Raw genomic sequence first — 13494 nt, 5'->3', positions numbered from 1 at the left:
CCACTTGGTCTCAGAGTCTCCCACATGCCTTCTGGCAAACTCTAACCAAGATTTGATGTGTTTTTTTCAACAATAGCTTTCTTTTTGCCACTCTCCCATAAAGGCCAGTTTTGTGAAGCACCTGGGCCATTGTTGCCGTATGCACAGTGTCTCCCAGCTCAGTCGTGGAAGACTGTAACTCTTGGTGGCCTCCCTGACTAGTGCCCCTCTCGCCCGGATACTCAGTTTTTGAGGATGGCCTGTTCTAGACAGATTCACAGTTGTGCCATATTCTCTCCATTTCTCAATAATGGACTTTACTGTGCTCCGGGGGATATTCAGTGCCTTGGAAATGTTCTTATATCCTACCCCTGATCGGTGCTTTTGAAGAACCTTATTCCGGATTTGCTTTGAATGTTCCTTCGTCTTCATGATGTAGTTTTTGTTAGGAAATGTACTAACCAACTGTGGGACCTCCCAGAGACAGGTGTATTTAACCTGAAATCATGTGAAACACCTTAATTGCACACAAGTGGACTCCATTCAACTAATTATGTGACTTCTAAAGACAATTGGTTGCACCAGAGCTTATTTAGGTGTGTCATAGCAAAGGAGGTGAATACTTATGCAATAAATTATTTTCTGTTTTATATTTGTAATTAATTTAGAACAATTTGTAGATTTTATTTTTCACTTTGACATTATTGACTTTTTTTGTGTTGATCAGTCTCAAAAACTCCTAATTAAATCCATTTTGATTCCATGTTGTAACACAATAAAATGTGGAAAAGTCCAAGGGGGGTGGATACTTTTGAGAGCCACTGTAAATTACCCTGTTTGTTTTAAGTATGCCTGGCGGCCTTAGGCGAATGAAGATGAGTGTTTGACAGTTTCAGGTGACTTCATGGGTCACCTGAGCAACAAAAACATTTATTTAAAACATTAATTTTTTTTATTTCTGTCATGCCTGTGAAAAGGGAAAAAAATCACCTGTGCGCAGATATGTTATTTAGATCAGTAAAGTACACATCCTATGTGGCTTATTTCTGTAATGTCTTCTCTCAAGGCCAAATGCGCCTATTCATATGTAAAACAGTTTTTTTTTAAATAGAAAGCAATTTATTGCTTGTGATTCCTGCTGTAAAAGATGTTCAGTGAAAAAAGAAAAATGTTGTTTTACTGCTACAAATATTGCTATCCATCTTTCGATTGGAATTGGTAAAGCTTGTTAAACGTCGAATTCCCCAAAAATATGAGTTCGACTGAAATAAATTTATATAGGATAAACGTTGGTAAAACCACTCGCTATTTTTTTCTTACCAAAAATAATAATTTAAGAAATCATCTCGTCTGTGTAGTTTTTATACTTGTTGTCTGTCCCGTCTCTGATCCGCTCTGAATGGCTAGGGGGTCGCTGTCAGTCAAACCAGTGGTTCCTTAATAGGTTAGTGTAGTGTCACCATCAGCCATTTAATCCTGTCCTGAAAGATCCCGTTGGCTGAAGCACCGCTAGAATGCTCTCATTCGTTTAAATGACTGTCAATCAACAGACTGACTGTGCACTTTCATTTGCCAGCTACAGCGTCTGTCATTCAAAGTGCCTACTTTGAAATTAGCGGGTTAAGGTGTCGGTAAGTGTTTGCTATTATAGGTATATACGGTGACAGTTACTAGTTTGATTTGAAAACAATACCCTGAGCGACGGCAGAAGTCTCCGCTGCAGGAAGAAGCGGGCCAGTCTGCCTTGCCTCCAGTGAGTCCAGCTGTGCCTAAGAGGAGAGGGGCGGAGCTCGGAATAAGTTCAAGTTAGTTCTGTTCAACTATATATTGTTTTTACTTGTAAATGTATGCTATAAAAGCCTGTGTAATACACTTTATATGCTGTGTTTTCTATGGTTCGATCTTTATTTTTCAATTCTGCTTGAATTGAAAAATAAAGATCGAAAAAAAACCCAGTACATTCTTTAAAAAAATAAATATTAATCGTCGATTTGGCAAAAAAATAAAAATCAAATAGTAGCAAGCCTAGTTATATATGTTAGGACCCCAACCCGAAATACGACCCCATCGAGATAATTTACAATTTTTAGAATCCCGAAATCTTTTCATTTTTCGGGGTGGGGCTGTCATGCGAATGACCCCATCGCAATGCACAAAATTCACTTTACCCGAACCTGATGTGAAGAAGGTCATCCGAAGACACACCCTAACTCAAGCAATAAACAGCAACATCACAGTGTGCGTCAGTCTTCTAATTAAAGCTACAGTAACACATTAGCTGCAAATGATCGAATATCAATTTATTTTTTCAAATGCGAGTACTCTATGGACCTTCCAGAATTATCGTACATTTTGGCAACTTTCACAATTATCTGTCGTACATCATACAATGGTCCAAATTATTGTATAATTATGATAATTATCATACGTCTGGAAACACTGGGTCACACACACACACAAATGGCCAGGTCCAACCCTTTCTTATACCCTTAGCTCTGCCCCTTATGCAGATCAGGGTAACAGAGCTCACGCACATCCCATTGGTCCTCAGCCGCACACAAGGACCAATGGGCATAGACAAACAACAATCAATGGGGACAGACAGAGAGACAACAGCCAATGCCAGGGGAGACACAGAACTCACACACAAACAGAGGCTAGGATTACACAGACAGAGGTAAACAAAGCAGTGGCAGGAAATAGAGCAGGGAATTACAATTACAAACAGCGGGAATAAAAATAATCACAGCACATAAACACAGATACACAGCAGGAATTACAGTACACGGATCACTACTATATATATATATATATATATATATATATATATATATATATATATATATATATATATATATATATATATAGCCAATATTCATGTAATATACTTAATGGTGAAATAAGAAGACCCGATATCTCAGACAACATTATTATGGCATTATAAGGTATTGGTTACACAAGGCCAAATACATCAAGAATGAGAAGTAATTTAAGTCCCTGAAGTGAAAATCTAATCCAGTTAAGCTAATAACCACAATCATTTTTTCTTTCTTGTTTGAACAGGGGTCTAATTCAATTTGTCTGCACTTATAACAAAGAAGCTTGATCAATAAGCCAACAGGGACATCGTTCGAAGACTGCTATTTCCAAATGAAAGAACAAATGCATTTATCACTCCTGACTACTAATCCCAAATATCTAGCATGGATGAGGGTGACATTTTTATATTGAGGCTTTATTTCATGGCCTATAGCATTATACTTTGTACCAGTACAGTAAATAATTGGCAAGCCAAATAAGGTAACGCGTGTATTTTTCGTTTGTTACTCTTTGTAATACATAATACTGCGATTTAACTAATTATATGATGCTATAATGCTACATTAAATCCAGAATACAGGTTTACTGGTCAGAATGTAGTTCCAGTTAAAAAATATCCCCCAGAATATATACAATGCACCAGTAAGTGTATTCTAATACTATACTACATATTTCCACTATCCAAAAATATATTTAGTGCTAGTAAGGTCAGGCAGTATCAGATCCTGTATTAAAAAACAACACATACTATATATACGTTGTGTTTGTCACAACCATACATTTGCAGTGGTTGATCAGAGACAGATTATACGAATGGAAAACCTGATTTTTCCTTGTATTGATCCTATAGTATATATATATTTTTGATTTTAATAACAAGTTTTATTAAAGTTAATTAGCATATTAAGCACAAACAAGCCAAATCCACAGGGTTCTCTGTGGTTATGATGCAGTTAGACTGGATCTCATTTCATTATTGAATAGAACAGGTTATTAAAGACTTGTGTAGCTCTGACCCTATACAATCTTCTTCTGGTTTCTCTCAAAATTAATCAGGCCTCAAGAGTCTTGGTTATTTTGAGAGAGAAATGTGGAGAATATTGCTTTTTATTTCTGTGTTCAGATTAAACATGATAAATTAGGAACAGTTGAGCTGAGCCTAAAATACAATTGGATATTTCAAACTTGGAGAAAAACAGGGTAAGATCAACTGGCAACTACTAAATTTAAAAAAAGAAAGAAAAAAGGTTCCCCCATATAAACTTTTAGTGATGCATTCACAGAAAATTGTATCTTTTTTAAAACCACGCCTAGTCTTTTTCATAGTTAAACCATGAACTACTAATAAGATCAACCTAGATTTACCATGGTTAACTATTATTATTATTATTATTATTATTATTATTATTATTATTATTATTATTATTATTATTATTATTATTATTATTTATTTCTTAGCAGACGCCCTTATCCAGGGTGACTTACAATTGTTACAAGATATCACATTATACATTATTTCACATTATACAGATATCACATTATTTTACATACAATTACCCATTTATACAGTTGGGTTTTTACTGGAGCAATCTAGGTAAAGTACCTTGCTCAAGGGTACAACAGCAGTGTCCCCCACTGGGGATTGAACCCACAACCCTCCGGTCAAGAGTCCAGTACCACAGGAGTGGTACCAGACAAACTATTGCCAGATCATATGCCAACCAGGTTCAGCAAACATTTCTCTATGTAAGACCATTCATTTTCAAAACGTGTTCCTACATCACATGCAGTCACTGTTTTACCAGTAGTATTTCTTTCAGAATGTCTGGGTACTGAATTCCAGTTTCATGTCACAATACCATGCACAAGTCTGTGGGAAAGAAGTTCTGCTTTCCGGTTGTGCTTTTCTCAAAAAAAGCCATTGCCACATCTGTGAGTCTTGATGGACGTTGGTCAATGCAGTCACTATGTTGAGGGATATCAGTTCTTATGCAGACCTTTGTAGTAGAAGTCACAAACAGTTGCCAAATGAAAATCATCTGATATAACAACTAGACTGAAATAGCTGAAAATGATACCAACATAAACCTGCATGTGCCTTTGGCCATTGTTCTCTAACCACTGTACTGATTGCTTTCTTTCAGGATGTGCAGATAGTCAGCACAGATGAGAACCAGGTGTTCCTTGCTCTCCAGGAGTGGTACCAGACAGACACCTACAACCTCTACCAATCGGACCCACAGGGTGTCTACTATTCCATTGTGTTAGAGAACGTCAGGAGCACCAAGCAGCCAGAAGAAAATGTCCTCATTGACATCTTAGAGGTACTGTAGAAGGTTTCTGTGGGGGCAGTTCAAATTATCTAAACTGTAGTGATATTTACATACTCCACCCTTTCGATGACAACAAACCACCAAAATAGGACCCACTCCTAAAGATTCATGAGCAGGAGCTAGGGCTGTGTGAATAATATAGGTTAGTATTTAGAGGCTTAGCCTCGAGGGAATAATGATGGCCTGTGGGCCAGGAGTGCTTAACTGTGAGTCGCCTGTTGGCCAGGGAAGGTTTGAGCTGTTAGTGGCCTGCGGGCCAGGGCAAAGGACAGGGTCCGGACTTTATACCACAAGAATCTCGTACTGCAGAGGTTGGCCTGAAAAAAACAGAAAAATCCTCTGACTCTGCGGAGAATTCTGGAGACGCTGCTTCCTGGACTGGGCCATGTCCCCAGAGGATGGAAAGGTTTATAACCTGGAAAGAAGGAAGGAAAGAGAATCCCTGTCTCCAGGAGCCGCCCTCAAAGAGTGCACTGGAGTGCGCCTGCAGGGGTATCTGAAAGATAGAGTTTGTTAGTATTTGGACTTTAGTATTTAAGGATTGTAGATGACTACAGCTCTTACTGGTACAGTGAGAGAGAAACAACAGAGTCTCTGGGTGAGACAAAAAAATAGCGCTTAAGCTGAGAAAGAACAGTGTGGCCGGTGGTCCGCTCTGACTTGCTGCGGCAAGGACCCCTCTTTTGAATGAATGCGTAGTAGCTGCGGCTGACTTGAGGCCGGGGAAGTGAGACTCACTAACCCCCCGTAGAGGAGACCAGCGCAGAGGCAATGCGGCAATTGAAATATAGAGGAGGAGGAGGAAAAAAGCAAATGCAAGAGAAAGAACATAGATTGTGACGTGGCTTAAATAGGCAGATAGATTTGATAGGCAGGACAAAATAGGAGGAGAGGGGCTCTATCTCCCGCCCCTGAACCTCACTTTAATGTTAACATTAAAAACAAATTTTACTGTTTGCTTTACCTGTGACCTAAGGTTGCAACCATACTGCTGTTATGCACATACCTGTACCTATAATTGTGGATATGAAGAAAGCTGTAGCCGCCATGGTGTCAAAGTTAAACACTGTACCACTGTGCTAAATGTGACCATGAAATTGATATCTGACCTATATGGCTGCCATATTGAATTCATATGACTTTTTAAGGTTCTGGGGTATAGAGACAATAGACTTTGATTTAGTAGCATGTGTATTTGGTGCACAACTGTATTCTATGATTTTTACCATCAATGGTGTTGAACAGTAAACAATAAATGTTTCACTGCCACATTGATTTAACCTCTGACCATATCAACGATGTAGATCTTTTTCATATATATGTTTTTCTTCATATTTTCAAACCATTTCATGAGACGTGGCATTCCTACATTTTGTTCCCAGGGATAGTTTAATCATTTGCCAATGACCTACAAAGTCTTTTGGGATCAGCGTCCACCTGAGTTACTCCCTGTTCAATATAACCAATATTATGCACATTCTCTATGAAACTCTCTGCCCAAAGTTAGTGCTACCCTTTCCCAAGACAACCCTAACGGCTCACTTGTTTTCCCAAGTCGTTATTAAAGTACAGTAACAAGCAAATTGCATTTTTTATGAAGTGCATTGAGATTCTTTGGGTCTGTAATGTTTCTCATGCAGTAAGCTTGTTCTTGCTGCATTTAAATTCCACTAGAAATTCAGTGCTCTGGTTCCTTTCATTTTTTACTTTATTGTAGTCGTTTTCAGATAATTTAATCAGATGAGCTCTATCGCGCATACAGGGCTGTAGCTAAATTAATGGTGTAACGGGTGACTGCTGTTGGGTGTGAATTGAACAGTAACTTACAATTAGAAGCTGTCTATCACTGGAGGGGTTGAGAATGTAAATAACTGAAACAGCATCAGTGGAAAAGTGGACTTCTAGATTCTATCTTAATGGTTTTGGCTTCTCCTTCATTTACTTTTTTTACACTGCTGTTTCTAAATGGACTTGTTAGTTATAACATTGATAAATTAACCAATTAATTTCATTTTGGCATAAATTGATTAGTTTCACTTCATAATTACAATATGTGTTCCCTGGAAGAAATTGGGTGTGTTTAACAAATTCAAACCTTGTGTCCTGAGCTGGACTAACACATTGAGTTAGACTATAAAAAGCAGAACTGTATCCTAATCTGGGCATCACATTTTAGTTGCCTCTACCTTTATAAAAAACACCTCTACAAACACATGTGGTTTTGCTTTGTAGAACAGGAAACCTTTTTTGTGAATTTTGGTTGTTAAAATAAAAGTATTGTTTCCATGTCCTGAAGGTAAACCCATAAATAACAATGGGTTTGTTCATTTGGAAATAATTCAGAAGCCAAAAAATTGTTCAGTATGTGCCAGTTTAAAGTGAAGTGAAACCAAATAGTGACTTTTCTGTGCATGCTACAAGCAGAATGGGAAACAAATATACAGCCCTTATTACATTGGAAAACATTTTGATATGCAGTATGTATTAATGCTGTGCAAAAAAAATCAGCCACCATCTAAAAGTGTAAAGAATACTGATCAATAATGCTGATGTTAAATTATGTTAAGATTTGCTGATAATGTTCTACACTTATATTCCACCACAGACTTCCATAAAGTATGGCTCCCATTGAGCTAGACTGGCTCAGGGATTGCAATAGAAATGTGTCATTGTGTTGAAGGTTTGTTTGTTGGAGATGTGCCATTTGGTTGCTCTTAACTTTTGCTTAATACATGTACAGTATATAATATTTATGCATTTCAGGTCCGTGGAATTAAAGGAGTATTTCTGGCCAATCAGAAAGTGGATGGGAAGGTGACCACGCTCATCACCTTCAACAAGGGCCGTGACTGGGATTACCTTAACCCACCTTCCACGGACATGAACGGAAAACCAGTAAACTGCAAACCGGTATGGCTGCATTCTAACCACTCAAAGATTTTACTTGTAAAATGAATTACTGCTGATGGTTACATTTAACTGAATATAAAACGGACACCTTCTTGGTGGTGTAGTTTTATTAAGAAACATACAAGCACTCTACACAAAAGAGATGATTCAGGTCTATTTGCTGGCCACATTAAATATCAAACTATAACATGTACTGTAACTATTTACATTAGGAGAATTGTATCCATCAATGGCTGTTTACAGTGGAATAAAAATGAAATGGTACACTGTTGTTGTTCCTTTATAATACAATAACATTTTTGATTTATCTGCTTTTTTTATGGTTTTCTGCCCATTCTGTAAAGTCACAGTGTATGTAGATTATAGTGTACCTCATATTACGTCATTTGAATCTTATCTCAGAGCATTATTGAAATGTAAAACTCAACAACAGGTTTATAAAGCAGCTTATAAAACCCTACTTATTACAAAAGCAGCCATCATACAGGTCTTGGAGAAGGGTTGCAGGTGATGTAACATCATAAGTCAGTGTGGGCTTTTATGAAATAGACTGTAGCTCTACAGTAGGCAATGACAGATTACAAAAAAAACTTGTGCACGTATAACAGTCATCGTTACAGCCCCATGTTAAGACAACAATCCAGTTTTAATTTCCATTTCCAGGTAAATTATTGTACTATCCCAACACTTTTTTTTCAGATATAAAGGTAAGACATTACAACAAATCTAAAATGAGGCTTTATGTCTGGGTGATTACATGTTTAAAACTCTGGTTGATTCCTGTTCATAAGTGTGAAAAATGAAATATCCGGGAACACCATACTGGTATATTTGTTATGCATTTAACGGTAATGGTAATAGCCTACAGGTAACAGTAGATTCAGCACAACCTTTAGAGATTTTACAGAGAGAAAATAAGTCTGCAGACTGAGGGGCCTATGTACTAAGAACCGGCTATCACAAGTGCGCATCTCAAAAGTTGCGGGCTGTTTATTAACCACAGACTGTTGAAAACTGCACCTGTGCATCTGAATGTGGGTTGGAGTATTTCAATGAAGTGAATGTGCCGCACATCAGAATAGTGTAGGCTCTGGATTTGGCTGAAGGGGGAATTGTGTGGCTGTTGCTTGAAATCCTGGCACTGTGTCCAATATCCCTTTCACACACAATTGCCGCTACTGAGCGTCTCAGAGACGTTTAAAAAACTATTTAAAATACCCATTCACACAGCACGAAATTGTGCAATCTATGCCGATATAATGCCATCATAACCCTTTCACACAGCCAAAGGGATCATGACAATCAACAGATTGTTCTCATGGCTACAATAACTTCACTTCAACAAAATCTTTTTATTTTTCTTTTGACACCCTGTAACGCAAATGCATTATTTTGCATACGGTGTATCATTTAAAACAACTATGAAGGTTTAATATTTTAAACGCCCTTATTTAATTTACAACAATAATTTTCATTACCATTGTTAAAACATCTTAATTACTGTACATCATGAATGCAGACGATGATAAAATGTTCAAAAAAAAATTCTAGCTATACGTTCCTTGAACAAAATTGTTTGCTTTCCTCTCCCTGTAAGGAAGATGTACAGTGCCTTGCATAAGTATTCACCCCCCCTTGGACTTTTCCGCATTTTGTAGTGTTACAACCTGGAATTAAAATGGATTTAATTAGGATTTTTTGTCACTGATCTACACGAAATAGTCCATAATGTCGAAGTGGGGAAAAAAATCTACATATTTTTCAAAATTATTTACAAATAAAAAACTGAAAAGTCTTGATTGCATAAGTATTCACCCCCTTTGCTGTGACACCCCTAAATAAGCTCTGGTGCAACAAATTGCCTTCAGAAGTCACATAATTAGTTGAATGGAGTCCACCTGTGTGCAATTAAAGTGTCACATGATCTCAGATTAAATACACCTGTTTCTGGAAGGCCCCAGAGTTTGTTAGAGAGCATATCTAAACAAACAGCATCATGAAGACCAAGGAGCTATCAAAACAAGTCCAGGATAAAGTTCTGGAGAAGCACCAATCAGGGTTGGGTTATAAAAAAATATCCCAAACTTTGAACATCCCCCGGAGCACCGTTAAATCCATTATTAAAAAATTGAAAGAATATGGCACAACCGCGACTCTGCATAGAGAAGGCCGTCCACCAAAACTCAGTGACCAGGTAAGGAGGGCATTAGTCAGAGAAGCAACCAAGAGGCCAATGGTAACTATGAAGGAGCTGGAGAGATCCACAGCTGAGATGGGAGAAAAGGGTACATGGACCAACTATAACCCGGACGCTCCACAAAGCTGGGCTTTATGGAAGAGGGGCGAGAAGAAAGCCATTGCTGAAAAAAACCCATATCAAGTCCTGTTTGGATTTTGCCAAAAGGCATGTGGGAGACGCAGCAAACATGTGGAAAAAGGTTCTCTGGTCTGATGAGACCAAAATTGAACTTTTTGGCCTTAGTGCAAAACACTATGTGTGGCGCAAAGCCAACACTGCTCATCACCCTGAGAACACCATCCCCACGGTGAAGCATGGTGGTGGCAGCATCATGTTATGGGGATGCTTTTCATCGGCAGGGACTGGGAAACTGGTCAGGATTGAGGGCAAGATGGATGGAGCCAAATACAGGGAAATTCTAGAGGAAAACCTGTTTCAGTCTGCAAGAGACCCGGGACTGGGGTGGCGGTTCACCTTCCAGCTGGACAATGACCCTAAACACACAGCCAAAGCTACACTGGAGTGGTTTAAAAACAAGAACCTGAATGTCTTAGAATGGCCCAGTCAAAGCCTAGATTTCAATCCGATTGAGAATCTGTGGCAAGACTTGAAAATTGCTGTTCACCAACGGTCCCCATCCAACTTGACAGAGCTTGAGCAATTTTGCAAAGAATGGGCAAAAATTGCAGGATCCAGATGTGCAAAGCTGGTAGAGACTTACCCAAAAAGACTCACAGCTGTAATTGCTGCCAAAGGTGCTTCTACCAAGTATTGACTCAAGGGGGTGAATAATTATGCAACCAACAAATGTCTTTTTTTTTGTTAAATTAACTTTTGTGTCACAATAAAAAATATTTTGCACCTTCAAAGTGTTAAGTATGTTGTGTAAATCAAATGGTAAAAATCCCAATTAAATCCATTTTAATTCCAGGTTATAACACTACAAAATGTGGAAAAGTCCAAGGGAGGGTGAATACTTATGCAAGGCACTGTATAGATTTTGAGAGAGGAATTTAAAATGTTATTCCAGTAAAACAATGATTACAGAGTAGTACTTTCGAGAGAGGCGCAGAGATAAAAAGTCAGTGAAACAGGAGGGAGTGTATTACATCTACCAGGAGTCACTCTGCTATCCACTTTTCCAGCCCAGCACCCTGTCTGAATGGAAACTCAAAACGTTATTGTAAGAGCTGGGAATGAATTCTATTCAAGCAAAGGTTAAGGCTCATGAATGGTTTGGCTAAATGAAAGTTAATAAGATGTAATGTGAATGGCTTAAAATATTTCGGTCCTCAAATACTTATATGCAAGGCACTGTAGTCTCTATAGTACTGTACACACAACTGAGTGCTAGAAATGGACGCTTTTTAAGATTAGCAAATGACAGCAACATTTTTATAGTTCCATAGAGATTATAGTAGTCTTTCTATCATGTTGTGCGGTTGTGTTTTAACTACTAACATCCTATTAAACAATCATTGAAAAATTTAAACAAATTATACAAAACAGAAGCAGTCGTCTCTAGTGACAACTGGACTGATTTTTATTTGTTACTGTCAGAAAACATTCTAATTGTTGACGAACGACAGCAAAAACACTGACTGCAGTACAATAAAATATGCAATTTATTTTGAATATAGCCCTTTATAAACAAATTAAGCCACACAAATGCAGGGACTGAGTCAGAGATGTCACATTTTTTTCCCCCCAAATTCATGTGTTTAAAACAAAATGAAATATTTATATACAGTATTGATGTATGCATTCTTGGTATAAACAAGATATCTCATGCCATGACATACAGCATTTTTATGTTATTGCCACATCTGCCCATGACAGAAATACCGCATGTCATGGCTTTTCATGACTTATCTCTGTCTGGAGAACACACTCACACAAGAACACCTTTTTATAGCCCCGTCACATCATTTACGCCAAGTCCTAAGTGGTGCAAAGTTAAGCATGTGCAAGTTAATGGAGCGATTAGATGCTCACTTTAGTACATATGATTATGCAGAGGCACATCTGGTCTGCATATGTCATAAGGAGCATCTCACAGGTCAATGAGATGCTAATGACCAATCTCCATATTCCCTGGAGCATATTGCTGCAGAGGCGTAACGTTGCGCTTCCGAATTTGCGCATGTGCATCATTCGAGATGCACTGGACATTTCCCTTTCGTACATATGTCACGATTCTGCACACGGGCAAAACATTTGTGTGCATGCGCAACTTGATATTAGCGCATAGGCCCCTGAGTGTTTAATGTAGGCTAAGCCTGTTCCTCGTTGTGCCGTGGAACAGTGATTCTTGAAATAGACTATTAACTGCTGGAGTATCTTAAATAAATAGTAATTCAATCAGATTGTCAAGCGGCACAAAACAGTTTGAAAAATGTATTCCTGCGCCTTTAGACAAGTCAAGGATTTTGGATTGGGTAATACCACTTTTATCTCAGCCTTCATAAAAAATAAGTTTGTGACAAAATAGTGCATTATGGGAAGATACCGTACCATTCTGGCTTGCTAAAATTGGTTCTAAACATAGTCATTATTGTTAACACATTTAGCATATTATCAAGTGCTAATAGGGTCAATAATAATGTTTCAATAATGATAGATTACCATTTTCTAATGAATCAAGCAACACTTTATTTTGTTTCTAGTGTTTTAAAATAATTGTTTTACAGAATATTCAAACAGATACCAACAATATAAGAATCAACCAAAACAATGTTTAGGTTTAAGTTATCTCAGGGCTACTGTTTATTTATTTAGGACCAAAGCTGATGAAAACATGTTTTTTGTGCCTTTTGATTAAAAACTGCTGCCAACAATTGATCTTCTTTCTGTCTCTTCAAGCCGGATTGCTATCTTCACATGCATCTCCGCTGGGCAGACAATCCATACGTGTCAGGGACCGTGCACACCAAGGACTCTGCACCAGGACTGATCATGGGGGCTGGTAAGACTCACTCAAGTGCTCTGTCACTAGGGGTTCTGATTTTTGTGTTTTAGTTTTTGCCTAGTGCCAAAACACTTTAATAAATCTCTCAGTTGTTTTTGTTTTGATTTGGTTAGCTCATTGAAACATAATTAATCCTATAAATTACGCAAGCTTACAGTGTACTTAATTCAATACTTTTCTTATTGTTTGTCAAACAAAAATATATAGACGATACTCTGTATTTTTTGGGTATTCCTCAAAAATAA

The 13494-nt window shown here is 37.9% G+C and overlaps 1 protein-coding gene across 3 annotated transcripts in view; it reads left to right on the top strand.

Annotated features, from left to right (window-relative positions):
* LOC117408305 (VPS10 domain-containing receptor SorCS2-like) overlaps window positions 1-13494 on the top strand; it is a 259841-nt gene that overhangs the window by 219196 nt on the left and 27151 nt on the right. For all 3 annotated transcript variants that reach the window (XM_034013192.3, XM_034013191.3, XM_059005171.1), the window contains 3 exons: window positions 4944-5123; window positions 7896-8042; window positions 13144-13246. In XM_034013192.3, the coding sequence (XP_033869083.3) occupies window positions 4944-5123; window positions 7896-8042; window positions 13144-13246 (430 nt within the window). The remainder of the gene's footprint in view (window positions 1-4943; window positions 5124-7895; window positions 8043-13143; window positions 13247-13494) is intronic.

The sequence above is a fragment of the Acipenser ruthenus genome, chromosome 2 (genome assembly GCF_902713425.1).
Source record: "Acipenser ruthenus chromosome 2, fAciRut3.2 maternal haplotype, whole genome shotgun sequence".
NCBI classification, from domain to species: domain Eukaryota; kingdom Metazoa; phylum Chordata; class Actinopteri; order Acipenseriformes; family Acipenseridae; genus Acipenser; species Acipenser ruthenus.
The sequence above is the reverse complement of the archived record's forward strand: the minus strand, read 5'-3'. Positions and strand labels throughout refer to the sequence as shown.